This window comes from Octodon degus, unplaced genomic scaffold, assembly GCF_000260255.1.
Source record: "Octodon degus isolate 3935 unplaced genomic scaffold, OctDeg1.0 scaffold00012, whole genome shotgun sequence".
NCBI classification, from domain to species: domain Eukaryota; kingdom Metazoa; phylum Chordata; class Mammalia; order Rodentia; family Octodontidae; genus Octodon; species Octodon degus.
Window position 1 is genome coordinate 20,860,023 of NW_004524588.1, and position 15,865 is coordinate 20,875,887.

The 15,865-nt window shown below is 44.2% G+C and overlaps 1 protein-coding gene across 1 annotated transcript in view; it reads left to right on the top strand.

Annotated features, from left to right (window-relative positions):
- The first annotated feature begins 7,093 nt into the window (after positions 1-7,093).
- Mmp7 (matrix metallopeptidase 7) overlaps positions 7,094-15,865 on the top strand; it is a 10,543-nt gene continuing 1,771 nt past the window's right edge. Inside the window, exons 1-5 of the mRNA XM_004626150.2 lie at positions 7,094-7,262; positions 10,235-10,461; positions 10,546-10,694; positions 11,716-11,844; positions 14,560-14,721. Of these exons, the coding sequence (XP_004626207.1) occupies positions 7,155-7,262; positions 10,235-10,461; positions 10,546-10,694; positions 11,716-11,844; positions 14,560-14,721 (775 nt within the window). The 5' untranslated portion in view covers positions 7,094-7,154. The remainder of the gene's footprint in view (positions 7,263-10,234; positions 10,462-10,545; positions 10,695-11,715; positions 11,845-14,559; positions 14,722-15,865) is intronic.

The window sequence follows — 15,865 nt, forward strand, 5'->3', positions numbered from 1 at the left end:
TGCTAATTGCCTTCACATAGGACACTTGCTCCTCCTGAGTAAGTGAGGGATGGGATGGTGGAGGCAACCGAGAGATGAAATAGGGTCATGAGAAAGTGGTTAGGCCTGGAACCCTACACAGGAATCAGGTCATTTCTGGGTTTAAATCCTACCCCCACATTCCCTAGCTTGCACCACCTTGCACCAGACTAGAGCTCTTGTGCCTCCATTGTGTTACCTATAAAATGGGATTAACAGGGATTCCTACCTCACAGGATTATGAAGATTAGCTACACATACAAAACAGTGCCTTTAAAAAGTTAGTCACCATTTTGCCTGAAAAATAGTTTTTTAATTTCTTTATTATCTTTCTACTTAAAGATTTAGCAAAGAAAAATTCTTATTAAATACATATTGTGAGGGCTGGCAGTATAGCTCAGCAGACCAAGTGCTTGCTTAAGTAAGCACAGGGGCCAAATTTCAATCCCTGGCATCATATACCATGCCAGCCCCGCCTCTGTGCACACTGAGCCAGGGATGGAGTCCAGGCATGGTGGTGTATGCCTATAATCCTTGCACTAGCGAGGCACAAATCAGGAGGATCACTACAAGTCCGAGCTGCATAGTGAGGCCCTGCACACAAACACACCACAGAAAAACCTTGAACACATATTGTGAATTAAATGCAAATTTGACAGGAACCATTGCAGATGAAATATATCAAAGAAATCCCATGGTGAGTATTATGGCTTAGATCCACAGTGGCCCTGAGAAGGCTGGATTCTTGTCTCCGGCTCCACACTTCTGTGCCTCCTCTTCACTGGGGCGGCTTCCCCGGCATTTCCTTCCTCCTTGTTCCTGCCTTCAGCCAGACAGCTATGAGTTGTACCTTCTGGGACTGGGAGGCACAGCAAGCCTGTCCTCCCTGAAGGCACAAGTGCCAACTGTGTTGCCCCAGTGATGTGAGGTGACCCATGCAGTGAGATGCTCTGGCCCACTCTCTACGGGCCCCTGAATGCACAGCTCTGAGAAGATGCACAATTCATGTGACAAGACTCTGGCAGTAAGGCTCCCCTCAGGTGACAAAGACTCAGCCATAGACAACTACCGTCCCTAGATACTGCTGAAGTGGACATAATCATGGAGTTGATGCCATAAGGCTTTGTCTTTGCCCCCCATGACCCTGTGACGCCAGACATCCTAGAGAAGAGGTGACCATTCCCAACTACAGATTCAGGATTGAGGTGTAGTGGCCCTGTGGGACAGGTACTCGTGAGCTGGGAACCAAAGAGGATGTAGTGGTGCTGGGAAACTGGAGGCGAAGAGCCAACAGGCGGAGCAGCCCCAGGCTGATCCCGGAACCAGCTCCACACTGAGTTCAGGCTTAACGAGCAAATTCCTCAACAATAACCACATTAAAAGCCAACTGAAGCCGACAATATAATTCCCAGATGAACTGCAAATTTGGCCTGAAAAGAATCAGAGAACATGGTCAAGCGAGTGCCTAAGAGCTACCTGTGGACAGAGTGGCTGCAAGCAAACTGCTTCGTTTACTGCAGGTTAGGCCCCGAGATGTCTGGATTTGTACGAAGATGATAGCTGGTTTTGGATGTGCAAGCAGCTTTAACTGTGGCCATCTCCAGCACCATAAAAATTCCCAGGAACTGTTTCGGCACTTTGTCATCCATCTAATTAATTTTCAGTGCCAATCAGAAAACGGAGAACAGCATCAAATACAGAGTAACTAAAATCCTCAAATCACAGTTGACGACACAGTGACATAAATCTTTGGCTTCCCTCTACTTTTTTTTTTTTTTTTTTTTTTTTTTTTTTTTTTTTTTTGCGGAACAGGTGATTGAACTCAGGTCCTTGCGCTTGCCAGGCCAAGTGCTTATTCCACTGAGCTATCTCCCCAGCTCCCTCTACTTTTAAATCACAGAATAAAGGCTGCATCAAGAGGCAGGGTGGCTGCAGGTGCTGGTCCTTTGTAGTTGTCTTGGTCACCTCTGCAGTGGCTCCGGACCTAAACACGCGAGAGTCTCACTTATGCCATCAGCAGTGCCACTGCCCCTCCCTCCCACCTCTCCTCCTCCTTGTAAGCCCCTCCTGAATATAAAACTCAGCCTTTGAAGTTAAAGTGGTGCCTCTTACTAGTTCCATAGGTTTATTTATTTACTTATTTATTTTTTAGTAAGAGTCTACAGGGTCTCACTACATAGATCAGACTAGTAGTAATCCTCTTGTTTTCATCCTCCCAAAGAGATGGGATTATAGGCACGCGATACCATGCCCAGTCTTAAAAATTGAATTTTTTTTTTTTTTTTTTTGCTAGCTCAGGCTGCCTTAAGGGCAGGTCTGGTGCAGCTTGTGGAGCTGGGGATTGAACCACAGTCCCCTGCACCTGACTGAGTTTGCCCAAGCAGGCACTTTAAACAACTGAGCTAACCAGCAAGCCCCCAGTTCCATGGATTTAAAACTAAAATTCAGCACTTGTCCTCACTGATTTGCCCCGTGTCTCTCTTTGTGAACTTTTCCCATGGCCCGCTGTGTATGCCTGTACCCAAAGGTTGTGCGGATAACAATCTGTGCGTGCGTTGTTTAAAAAGGCAGTAGATCCCAGGAGAAGGCGACTCCCCTGGTTCATTCTTACATGTCACACTGTAACATTTAAGATACCGCTTCCTGGTGTGTCACAGCACATATTCCTTCAGAGTGTCAGTAAAATTACTGGAACAAAACCCCTTCAGCCTTCTATTTTCGTTCTGTATTTGTCTGATCTCTGTGCCAGGCTCATAAAAGGGAAAAAAGAATGCTACGGTATAGAAGTCACATCGTAATAATGACAACAATGGCATTGCTGCTAGTGACCGCTTATTAACCTCTCTCTTCACTCCCAAAACAATGCTAAGTCTTTTATAGCTTCAATTATGTCCGTTAACCATAACCCTAAGAGAAAAAGACCATTCTCATTTTTCAAGTGAGAAAGACAAATTTTAAGGAAGTGGTATATTCTGTCACCGTCGCACAGGAAGAAACCGACAGGGCTGAATGGTTTTCCTTTAACACGATAGCAGATTAACATGGTCTAGCCAGATCGCCAGCCTAGAAGCAGAAATCATGCATAGCAAGGGAAAATCAAAGGCACAAAAAAGTTATCAAACGCAGAGCATGTAACTCTATGACCTAAAGTAAGACCTAAAGCTATAAAGCTCTTAGGAAAAAAGACAGGGCAAACCTGTAGGACCTTGAATTCAGTGGTTGGTTCTTGGCAGTTGTGCCTCAAAAGCATAAACAACCAAAGGATAAATAAATCATCAAAGTTATTTTAAAAAGTATAAACTTTTGTTCACCAAAGGACATTATGTAGAAAGTGAAGACAGCCTATAAAATGAGAGAAAATATTTGTGAAGCAGGTTCTAATAAAGGTTTAATGTTTAGAATTTACTGTTACAAGGAACTCTAGAATTCCTACAATGTGTCAACCAAAAGACAAAAATCAACCTAACCAAAAGTATGATCAAAGGGCCTGAAGAGACATTTCTCGGAAGATATAGAAATGAACAGGGCCAGGGAGATAGCTCAGTAGAATAAGCACTTGCCTGGCAAGTGCAGGGTCTTGAGTTCAATCCCCAGTACCATAAAAAAAAAAAAAAAAAAAAAAGGACAACAAACATGTAAAAAAAGAAAAAACTGATTAGTAAATTTTAATTATGTATCTTTTATATCCCCATAAAAATATTGCTGTCTTTCTTTTAAAGAAAGTCAGGCCGGGGAGATGGCTCAGTGGAATAAGCACTTCCCTGGCAAGTGCAAGGACCTGAGTTCAATCCCCAGTTCCACAAGAAAGAAAGAAAGAAAGAAAGAAAGAAAGAAAGAAAGAAAGAAAGAAAGAAAGAAAGAAAGTCATCCATAACCTACATCTACAGACCAGGTCACTCTTGTGAAATCTAGACACCAGTTTCTGTTGCTAAAACCTCAAGTTCAAGCCCAACGTTGACGTCACTCTTCAACCACAACTAAATTCCTGTTGGATTAGAAAAGCCCCTCCTTGTCCCTTCTCCCACAAGCCCCACATCCACAATAGCAGCACCACCAGCGAAGCTTGGGTCCTCTCAGATTCTTTCTTCCTCACTCTTCAACCAACTAGCTCTCAAGGTTTTGTTTTGTTTAAATTTGCTTTTCCCAGAAGTCCTCCATGTGCCCTGGATGTACTCCCTCTTTTCCATTCCTGTGGTCACAGTCTGTTGAAGCCCTGGTTCTCCCTCCCCAGGATGGTTCCAGTAGATTTCTGCTCGGCCTTCAGTCTCCCAGAGTCCTCTGCAGGAGTCATCTCTCCTTGTGTAACCCGTTTAAATTCATAACATCCTTCAGCATTTTCTTACATTACAGATCTGGTTGTCTCACTTCCTTTAAAACAGACCTCTAAGGAGCTGGGCAGATGGCTCAGTGGAATAAGTGCTTCCCTGGCAAGTGCAAGGGCCTGAGTTCAATCCCCAGTTCCAGGGGAAAAAAAAAAAAAACAGACCTCCGGGGGCTGGGGATACGTTAACGGTGCAGCGCCTGTCTGGCCAGCATGAAGTCCTGAGTTCAATTCCCAGTTCCCACCACCCTGCCAAAAAAACCATGTCTTCATTCTCCTTGGAATAAAGCTCAAGTTGCCCAGCACACAGACACACCTTCAACACCCAGACCCAACATTACACCACACGCTCCACGCCACTCCACCAACACCGACTACCTTCTCTACTCCTGCCATATTTCTCTCCCCTCCCCACATCCATAGCTCGCTTTTGTAGGGCTCGCTCTTGGTGTTGCGCATCCTACAGGTTTAGACAAGTGTCGAGACACATGTGCCCACTACTATAAAATGGTGAAGTATTTATACTGCCCTAAGAGCCCTCCGCGTTTGCCTATTCCAACCCTACCTCCCCTTATCCCACCCTATCCTTAGAACTGATCATTATGTTATCTCTATAATGTCCACTTTTCTAGAACTATATATGGTTGGAACTGTATAGTACTCAGCCTTTTCAGATTGGCTTGGTTCACTTAGCTGCACACATTTAATATTATCCTGTCTCTTTACGTGGTTTAATAGTTTATGCATTTTTTATTGCTGAGTGATATTCCGTTGGCTGGAAGCACTGATGGTTTATCCATTCGTCTACGAGAAGCACCCTGGGTGCTTACAAGCTTTAGCGATTACAAATACAGATGGGATAAATGTAATTTGTATAGGTTTTTGTATAGACCTAAATTCTTTATCTCCATTGAGTAGCTACCAAGGGTGGCAACTGCAGAATTATATGATATGGGGATGTTTAATTTTGTTAGAAATGGCCAAGTCTCTTCCAAAATGACTGCCATCTTGGGCTCCCAACAGCCAGCATGGCAGGCATCTGGTGTTGTCAGTGCTCGGGAGTCTGGCTTTTCCAAAGGGGATGTCAAGTAGTGGTACCTGGTTGGGTTAGTGGGTTTGTTTTCTGTATTTTAGGGAAGAGTCTCCAGGGTGTTCAGGGTCTCACTACTAGATCAGACTCATAGTGATCCGCCTGTTTACAGCCTCCCAAGAGCTGGGATTACAGGCGCGCGCCACCACGCCCAGCCTCAATGGCTGTCTCAGCGTGCCCCTGGGGCGGAGCCAGCACAGGCAGGCCTGGGGATCAAACTCCCGGCCTCTGAGCCTGCCATGCCAACCCTACCCCTGGGGTGCACTGAGATGGCAATTGAGACTGGGCGTGATGGAGCACACCTGTAATCCCAGCACCTGGGAGGCTGTAAAGAGGAGAATCGCTACAAGTCCAATCTAGTAGTGAGACCCTGAACACCCTGCAGACCCTTCCCTAAAATACAGAGAAAAAAAAAGATATCTAAATAATGTTTAAGCTCCAGCATATCTGTCGTGTCTCCCATCAGGCCTTGCAGTTATAAGCCCTGATGTTCCCTCAAGAAATAGATAATACAGTGAAGAAGTAGACATATTTCCAATAAATAGTCTGTGTGATAGGACAGAAAAGCACAGCTCAGCCACTATTAACTAGCCGTGACCTTAGAGAACCAAGCTAATCTCCTCTCAATCTTGGCTCAGTGAACTAGCTGAGCTAGAATCTCTACATACTGGGCTTTTACTTGATCTGTGTACTCTAACTTCTGCACATACTGACGACCAACACAGCGTTTCCCGTAGCTGGGTACCAGGCGGAGGCAGAGTGATTGGAAGAGAAAGACCAGGTAAAGCGATGATCTCCCCATGGACGTCCAGCTTTGGAGAGATCTGCCGCCGTGGGTTGGGTAGCTCATGAGCAAGTGAAGCCCAGGCTTGAGAAGTTTTGTTTAGTGTTTTTTATGCAATTCAAGAAAAGTTAAGAGCAGCGTTGACCCCGGTTCCGAAAAAAAAAAAAGACTTGAAACTTGGACTTTTTCTAAACATACAAACAAAAAGAATCAATAAAGAAATAGTTTGGGGAGATAGCTCAGTGGAATAAGTGCTTCCCTGGCAAGCTCAAGGGCCTGAGTTCAATCCCCGGTTCCATCTAAATAAAAACAAACAAACAAAAAGAATCAATAAAGAAAAGAAATGACTTGCTTAAGGGGCACTTCGCAAAGGGAATTTTCCCGGCTTGGCTGAGGTGCCCGGCAGGTGAAGTGACACAGCACAGCTGTTTGCCCATCTGTCCCTCCTATCACCTTCTCTCTCATACCACAGGATGAAGGTGTTGTTCTGTTTTGACTTTGCTGGCTGTTACTGCATTTGTTTAATAATATTTGTAATTTTTACTTTTCTACTTATTTCAATTTTTAGAAAAATGCTTCAAAAATACCTAACACAATAATGTCCCAAGTGATGTACCCCAAAACTTTTAAAGTGTAAAGACTTATCATAGCAATTTGACTCTGACATATAAATATGTTGCTCATGGATTTAAACAGCAGACGTTAAAAAAAAAAAAAAAAGTCCTTTGTAAGATAAATATACTGGGTGCTTCCTGCCAATAAGGGACACAACTTCCTCATTGCTGTTAATGAAAAATAATACATACTTTCTAAAAAAGAAAGAAAGCACTCATGAGTCACCTATCCACATTCGGGGCTGAGAAGCTATAAATTTCTCCGGCCTCTAGCGTTCAGTCTCAACCCCATCGCAGCCCTGAGAGCCGCCGTGGCTGACGCCCGCGATGCTGCTGTCCCTGCTGTGGGCCGTGGGCCTGCTGCCCAGCTGCCTGGCCCTGCCGCTGCCCCCGGAGGCGGAGAGCACGAGGGAGCTGCCACGGGAACAGGCTCAGGTAGGTGGCCTGGGGCCGGGTGGCCCCACCTGCCCCGCTAGAGCTGCGTGTTTCGGTCGGTCGTCTTCTCCTCCTCTGCTAGGCTGGCGACGACTGCTGGTCCCTGCGCTTCTGCTCGCCCAGGCGATCGTGCTCTGGGCAGCCAGCCCCTGAGAGCCGGCTTTCGGGCCTCTCCGCAAATCCGCTTAAGCATCTCTGATCTTCAGTTTTCCAATTTGGAACTTGAAGATAATAATGATGTCAGGGGCCGGGAGATGGCTCAGTAGAATAAGCGCTTGCCTGGCAAGCACAAGGCCCCGAGTTCAATCCCTGGTTCACCAATAATAATTAATAATAATAATAGTAATAATGTCACCAGATGGGGTGTGAGGCGCTCAACACACTGCCTGCACGTCACTCACACACAATAAACTGAAGTTTTATTATTTATTCTAACGTGGAATTCTTTTCCTACGTGGGCTCTTAAGAAGAGCGCTACTTGTGCTGGAGAGATCGGAAGGCGGAAACGATGGCCAGAAGCCGCAGCCTTGCCACAGGTCAATGATGTGAGCCCAAAACTGAACTTCTGAATTTGTCTTCTCACGCATTCTGTAGCTGTAATCTGTGCTTTGTACCCCGTGGGATTATTCTGGTGACCAACTCGATGGTGTCACCTAATGTGCATGTTAACAGTTACTGACCCGAACGTGCCTCTGACCCGTGGCGTTTACTCTTTAACTCTCTCCTAAGGAAAACAAAGAAGAAATGGAAGCTGATGGCTTTCCTTCTTCTAAGTGGTAGAGAGAAGAACCAACAACCGGTTTTTCTAACTCTAAAATACAGTTTTTATCTTTTCCAATACATAATAAATGATCTAATGCATATAAAAAATTCTTTTGTAGAACAATGAGGTGATTATCCCTAAGTATTATGTATAATTTTAAGGTTTAAGTATGAGAAAAATCAATTTTTATTGCACACTATCTTGGATTTTTAAAAGGTTCAATATCATATTGATTGAACTATATGAAGTTACCAATATTTAACTGTTTTATGCATCCCACGCCGTGATTTTCACATTACTAGTGGGTCCTCCAGTAGGACAACAGTGAGAGTGCTGCGCCCCTTTGCGTAGTCTGCAGATTGCCACTAGCTAGGAAGCCTCCTCCGGCTTAAGGAAAGACAGGGAAGGTCATCTCAAGGACGCAGAGATGTTTCTTCCATTTCTTTGTAAAATCTGTTGCTCTGGAAGGAATCAAGTCAGCTATTTTTTTTTTAAATAAGCAGTTAATTTGTAATTGTCATAGATAGACAGTAAGTGTTTGCTGTAGGGCCGGAGAGAGAGTTCAGTGGTGTAAGCACATGCCTGGCAAGTGCAAGGTCCTGAGTTCAATCCCCAGTGCCAAAAAAAAAAGTATTTCTTGTATTGAGTGAAATGTAATTATTGGTAACAAATAGAAAAGACATATTATTACAAGGTTATATATGCAAAATATGTCATCCTGACATGCAAATTCATGAGCCAATAGTTACATCATTTCACCTATATGTCATGCATTATATGGGCCAGCAATATGCCTATACATTTTTCTAATAAAATGACTTTAGATCAGAATATAAGTGTTTTGTAGATGACCTTGTGAGTTATTTCACTGTGTTCAGTCATATTTCTTTATATAAAACAGAAGTTGCAGGCGGGGACACAGCTCAGCCTCACAGCACTTGCCTGTCAAGTGTGAAGTCATGAGTTTGATTCCTGGTACCAAAAGTAAATACATACATGCATACATGCATGTATACATACATACATACATACATACATACATACAAGTAGCAATGCCATAGCTGCTTCACAAAATGGTTGAAAGAAATATGTAATTACCCAACACTAGTATGTGGTTTTAAATTTTTCTTATTATTTTGCAGCAGTTATTAGCTCTTAACTTGTTTTTGTGTATTGTAACTGTTGGGTTCTCATTCTCATCTTGAGATACTACGAAACTCTAGGAAAGTCTCCAGGATGCACTTGTGCATGGAATAGGCATGGGAAGACCGCTTTACTCTGCCTCTTCCAGAAGCGGTTTCACTGGGTATTTAAGGGCGAACAGAGGACCTGGGGTTGGAAAAGGCAGAGAGAAAGAAAAGAAAACTTGGAGTCAGGAAATGGACAGTGAGTTCTACTACCTTCATAGATGAATCCAGCAGACCATTTGGAGGATGGGAGCTTTGCTTCCTCGCCTACATAGTTCAAACTAATTAAGCTACCATGTCCCCATGTGCCTTCCCAGTCCGAGGGGTTAAGTCTGCTCAGCAGGATCTCAGATGGGCCGTTGGGCTTCAGGTCTCCACACAGGCCTGCAACCCTAAGGGAGTCTTTTTTTCCAAAGATATTTTTTATGGAAAAAAAGATAAAACAAAATTTCACAACAAAATAATAGGAGAATAACAATAGTTAACACATTACATGTTGTTATCTTTAAAGTAGTTGCTCAGGGTACGAGAAGACAGGATGGAGGGGAACGGGACAGTAGGGGAAGGCGAGAGCCTGCGAGTCAGTCACACTATTAGCGTCTCAGATCACCACAAAGGAAGGTTTGTGCTAAGGTCCTTTGGAAAGATTTTTATCACCAAGGGAGTCTTGAGGTGGCTCTTCAAGTTGCCCTGGGACGCTCTTCCTGCTTGTTCTGAGAACAAGTCCTGGCTGTGTAAAGTGCACAGCATGTTTCTCATCAATAAATTTAATGGGTTAACAAAGAGAGAGAGAAATGGAGGGGTTCTTCTTCTTAGCTTATGAAATAGCATGCTAGTACTTCATGAACTATATTAAATTTTCTCTTTACCAGTGCATACTGATTCTATTAAGTGACTATATAATTAGCCCATTTTCAGAGCAGTGTTTGAATCCACCAGCACCAGAGACAAAAGATGTATAGACTTCTGAAATAAAAAGACAATAAACAAGAACTGCAGGTTATGTACTTTCTTGTTAACAGGACTATCTCATGAGATTTTATCTTCTTGACTCAAAAAGAAAGGATGCCAACAGTTTCAGAGACAAGCTCCAGGAAATGGAGAAATTCTTCCATCTACCTGTCACTGGAAAGTTAAACTCTCGCATCATAGAAATAATGCAGAAGCCCAGATGCGGCGTGCCAGATGTTGCACAATATTCACTATTCGCAAATAAGCCGAAATGGACTTCCAAAGTAGTTACATACAGGTTAGTTTTGCTTTGGCTAAATTAACAAAAACAACAAAGCCTCTTTACTAGGAGAATAACTACTGTTTTCTTGTCCACTCCTAGAATTGTATCATATACTTCAGACTTGCCACGTGCCAAAGTGGATGAAATAGTGGCAAAAGCTTTAAGCCTGTGGAGCAAGGAGATCCCACTGAGCTTCAGGAGAATTAGGTTTGGAACAGCTGATATAGAGATTGGCTTCGCGAGAGGAGGTGAGGGTGATTCCTGAGGGCTGCGCGGCGTGCGCCATGTGATTGTTGTTTGTATCAGTGTTGTCTGCTTTGGAAAGCGTATTACGTTTCATGGAACACAGGCCTGTTCAGCCTGCTCTGGCGGTGGGGCTGGGGTGGCATGTGGTGCCGGGGATCGTACTGCAGTGCCTGCACTTGCCTAAGCAGGCACTTAGTCCACTGAGCTAGCTTGCCAGCTCCCATCAAAGTCTCTTAAAATGGGTTTTAGTAGTCCTTTCATTTGCAATGCAAAACTACTTATCTTTAGGTGGGTATCATGTTGTATTCAGTTTATCTAATACTTGAAAATCTGGTAGTGTTGCTATTCATGCTTCCCGTAGCGTGTTCTTCAGTGCTGCTGACATCATGGGGTCAAGTTCAAGTTTTGGCTCAATTCACAACGCCCAGGCAGCTCAGCATTAGAGTAGAACATAATGGAAAGCATTGGCCCCCTCGAGCTGCACCATGAAACCCTAGCAATTAGGAGCAGCCTGTGCACTGCTGCGGTACAGCTACGAGCTCCTTAATATAAGAGTCTCTGCTGCTATTTTCTCACTACATGAGAGACCTTAACAACAGGCCATAGAGACTCTCACCTACTGGGAGTCATTCAAAAAGCTGTAACCCTGGCTCTTACTTTAAAGTTGATATTAGCTAGCTCATGTTAAACTGACGTATCTATATATAAAATTATATAAGTAATGATTCACGCTACAGACTCGGGGCTGGTCAGATTTTTCTACAAAGGCTCCAACAGCAAGCAGTTCAAGCTTTGTAGACTCGATCGCAGCTGCAGCCCACCGGGAAGTGGTCCTAAGACAGCGGGTAGGGAGCCTGCGGGACACGGCAGTTACGCGTCCCGAGCAGGGCTCCTAGCGAAGGCGAACAAGGCAGTCTCTGGTCAGCGCTGTTCTTTCCAGCCTTAGTAACCGTATAAAATATAAAGATGGATCACCTACTGAAAAAGTCAGCCACTACAGAAAACGGTCCCATCTTCTCGCAGCTCACGGAGACTTAAACCCGTTTGATGGACCCGGAAACGTGCTGGCTCACGCCTTCCCGCCTGGGCCCGGCCTGGGCGGAGATGCCCACTTCGACCAGGACGAGCTCTGGACCGACGGCAGCAGCCTAGGTACGGCACCCCCGGCTTCTCCTCCGCATCCTGTACGATCCCAAACTCGTGCTATTCATTTAATTCACAATACCTACCAAGGCTTCCGGTGCCAACCGCCGCCCTATGTGCTGGAAAGGCTATAACCTTATTCGCTTGTTATGAACGCAGCCCACAGAGCCGCGCTGGGTTCGGTTCCCTGTGTCTCTACCGGCTGCTCTCTGGATGTGCTCCATCCTTTAACTCTTACAGCCTCAGTTTCTTCTCTGGGAAGGGAGAACAGGAAGTTTCTGCCTGAAGTGATGTTTCCATTAAATGAGATAACAGCTTACATGGTGCTTAGCACGGTGCTTGGAATGTATTAACAATTCAGCAAATTATTACTCTCTCTTCATATTTCCCAAAAATAAGTGTGTCGAATGGAAAACAAAGAAGAAACTAGAGACTGTAATATTTAAGAAGAATATGTACTTCTGGAATTATTTGCTACTGTTAAAACCTACCCCAACCCATATCCATCACTTTACAAAGTAGGAGATTATAGACATAACAGAGAGAGACATAGCTCAGCAGCACAGTGTTTGCCTGCCAAGCACAAGGCCCTGAGTTCAATTTCTGGTACCAAAATAAGTAAAGTATTAGAACTGAGGGGTTTTCTCTTCAGCTGGCAAAATAGCATGCTAGTATTTCATTAAAATAATAAATTCTCTCTTCACTGGCCCCTACTCTTATTAAGTGCTTCTATAATTTATTGTTTTCAAATTAGCATTTGAATCCACAAAAACCAGAGGTAAAAGATGTAGATTTTTGAAACAAACAACAACAACACCAAAAAGACAATGAACAAGAACTAAAAATTATTTACTCTCTTTTTAATAGGACTAGCTCAGTTAATGGAGTACAGCTCTGGCATAAATCATCCTAACTGGATATAATACTTTTTTTTTTAATGAGCTATTGCCCAGCTGTGAAATTAGTACTTGTGTTTGGCAAACGGAACCAAGTAGTTCAAACCAAGTGGTGAAAGCCTGACCTACGTGACGTAGAGAGGCTGTCTCCTTCTCACACCATGTATATGTTGTTCATTTTTTCTTCCCACTGGAGATAGATTAGAGGTAGCTTCCATCAGTCCAGCGCAGCACCACTGAAGTTCTGGTGATTCCTGAAAACGCACAGGCTCACAATTTCCTCGGTACTTACAAAGCCTTTCTGCATGTGTGAAGAAGAAAAGATGAACTTCTTCAAAGATGCAGGATGCAATTGAAAAATAAATGAATGTCTACATTTTTTAATTTATTAAACTAGATTACGCATTGCCACTAATTCCCCTCACAGCACTCCCCTTCGACTCAACACGCTTGCCTCGCCGTTCTTGCCACCTCCATGGGTATGTTTACTTGTGCTACTGCAGCCACCTCAATGTTCGGAATCAATTCTAAGCACTGACCTTTCACGTCATCTTGAGTGTGGGATAAAAACAGACGTTACACAGTGCTAGAGCCTATGAATAGGGGCTGAGGGCCAGCGAGATAGCTCAGCAGACTAAGCACCTGCTTCGGCAAGCGCGGGGACCCGGGTTCTATCCCTGATCCCGCACGTCTGCCGGTCCCGCCCACAGAGCATGCTGAGCCGGTGACAGTGTGGGTGAGTGTGGTGGCTCATGCCTGTAATCCCAGCACTGGGGAGGCTGAAAACAGGAGGATCACCACGAGTCTGATCTGCGTAGTGAGACCCTGTACCAAATACAAAAATGAAAAAAATAAATAGATAAGGAGACTGAGGACGCATTGCACACACCTTGATGTTTAAATGGCCTGCCTTTCTGCTGGCTCACGTACAGCGGCCAACTGCTTGGCCGACGGCTCCTGAAGACACTCCCAAAGGGTGCTTCCAGAGCTGCTCCCAAGCATGGCAAGAACTGGGGACAGGTGTGCTCAAAGCGAGGCGCGTATTGTGAGGGAAATTAATGGCAAAGTGTCTTTTACAGTAATACATTTTGTAGTTACACAGTCACCACATATTTTATCACAACTCACACACACACACACACACACACACACACACACACTATTTTATACTGAAAATCAAAAACAAAAACAAATATCAGCATTGCCTGGACACCTTCTTGCCTTTTGATCTGGCTTTCTCAACATTGGCTTTCTCTCTCCTGACATTCAAATTCATAACCATTTATTGACTAGCCATTATTTTGCAGATACTAGGAAATTCTACAGAGTAGAAATTACTATCTTTGTTTAATAGGTAAGGAGCTAAGGCCAGGCATGGTGGGGCACATCTGTAATCCCAGCATTCAGGAAGCTGAGGCAGGAGGATTGCTGAAGTTTGAGGTCAGCCTGGGCTACAAAGTGAGTTCAAGGTCATCATGAACTGCAGTGAGACCTTGTCTCAAAAAGACAAAACAGAAAAGAAACTAAGGCTTAGCAATATCAATTAATTTGCCAAAAATTTCCAGCTAGTCTTTGCTTTGCACAATATTACTGCTGGAGTGACTAGACAAGAAAAAAACTGCCCCCACAAAAAAAAAACAGCTTTTAATAAGCAGAACTTTTGATTCTCCCTTTAGCCCCTCTGTACTTTCGAAGGCCCAGAAATAAACTACAGTAGGTTGAATGTTAGATACCCTCATAGTTGCTCTTCTCTTTGTCACATCATGCACTGTTATAGATATTTTACAGTTAGTTCAGTAGTCACAATCTGTCACTTCTTCGGTTGCAGGAATCAACTTCCTATACACTGCGACTCATGAACTCGGGCACTCTCTGGGGCTGGGTCACTCGGCTAACCCCAACGCTGTGATGTACCCGACATATGGAAGCGGAGATCTCGAACGTTTCCAGCTGGCGTGGGATGACGTTGAAGGCATTCAGGAATTATATGGTAGTATTTATGATTTCAAGTAGGAAAGACTTCACATGTTCTCCTTGAATAGGCTTGAGAGATGTTGGGAAATGGGTATTTACCCGGAAAACTACAAGGGAACCTACATCTAAAATCCTGTGGAAGAGCCAGCCAAATAGCTCAGTGGATTAAAGTGCCTGAAAACAGGCACAGGGGCCGGGGGTTCAATCCCCGGGCCTGCCATGCAAGCCCCGCTCGTGGGGCACACTGAGATGGCAATTGAGACTGGGCGTGGTGGCGCAAGCCTGTAATCCCAGCTCTTGGGAGGCTGTAAACAGGAGAATCACTATGAGTGTGATCTAGTAGTGAGACCCTGAACACCCTGGAGACCCTTCCCTAAAATACAAAATATAAAAATAAAAATAAAATCCTGGGAAGAGAGAAATTAGATCTTAGGTACACAGGTGAATGAGGCTATTAACTCATTTTAGGCTTTAAGCTTCAGTAACACACTATTACACAGTGATATTGTGAAAAGCAAGCCATTCTCAAGCTGCTGCCCACTGTTCTTGCTTGATCGGTTCCACTACTTCAGTAGCGCATGCCCTCCTGGGAACGGATTAGAGGGCCAGAACCCCGCCTCTATCACCATCCACGCCCGAGGTGCTGATCCCTGAGGATTACGCGGTCCACCTTTTCCTGCTTCCATATATATGTGGGGACAGTGGTTACTGTGGGCAGCCACTGGCAAGCTGCTGGCCATAAAGCTTGGGACCGTGTCCTACCCCGCTCTACGTGTGCTTAAGTTTCACGTTCATTTCTTTGTAAAGTACACTGATTTGTACTTCTTTGAAATGAGTCAGAAATACTATTTCAGAAAGCAGTCAAAGGATGAGGATAAAAATCCATGTCTCTAGACAAAAATGAGAGCCAGAAGGTCCAAAAGAGGCCAAGTGAGTTGTCCAAAGCCATGGAACAGCCAAGCCCCTGAGCCACGTTCCCCAGGCGGGCCTGCGTGGTTTCACACTCTTTCTACTTTATATCCTTATCTTTAACTACGTAATAAAAATTTTTTGCTACCTAGTAAATTTTTAAAGTAGTCTGGACAAAAGAATGCAGAATTACATCATTAGGCCAGCAAATAGAATCCAATTTATCTGACAAAGTCAAAATGTCAGAAATT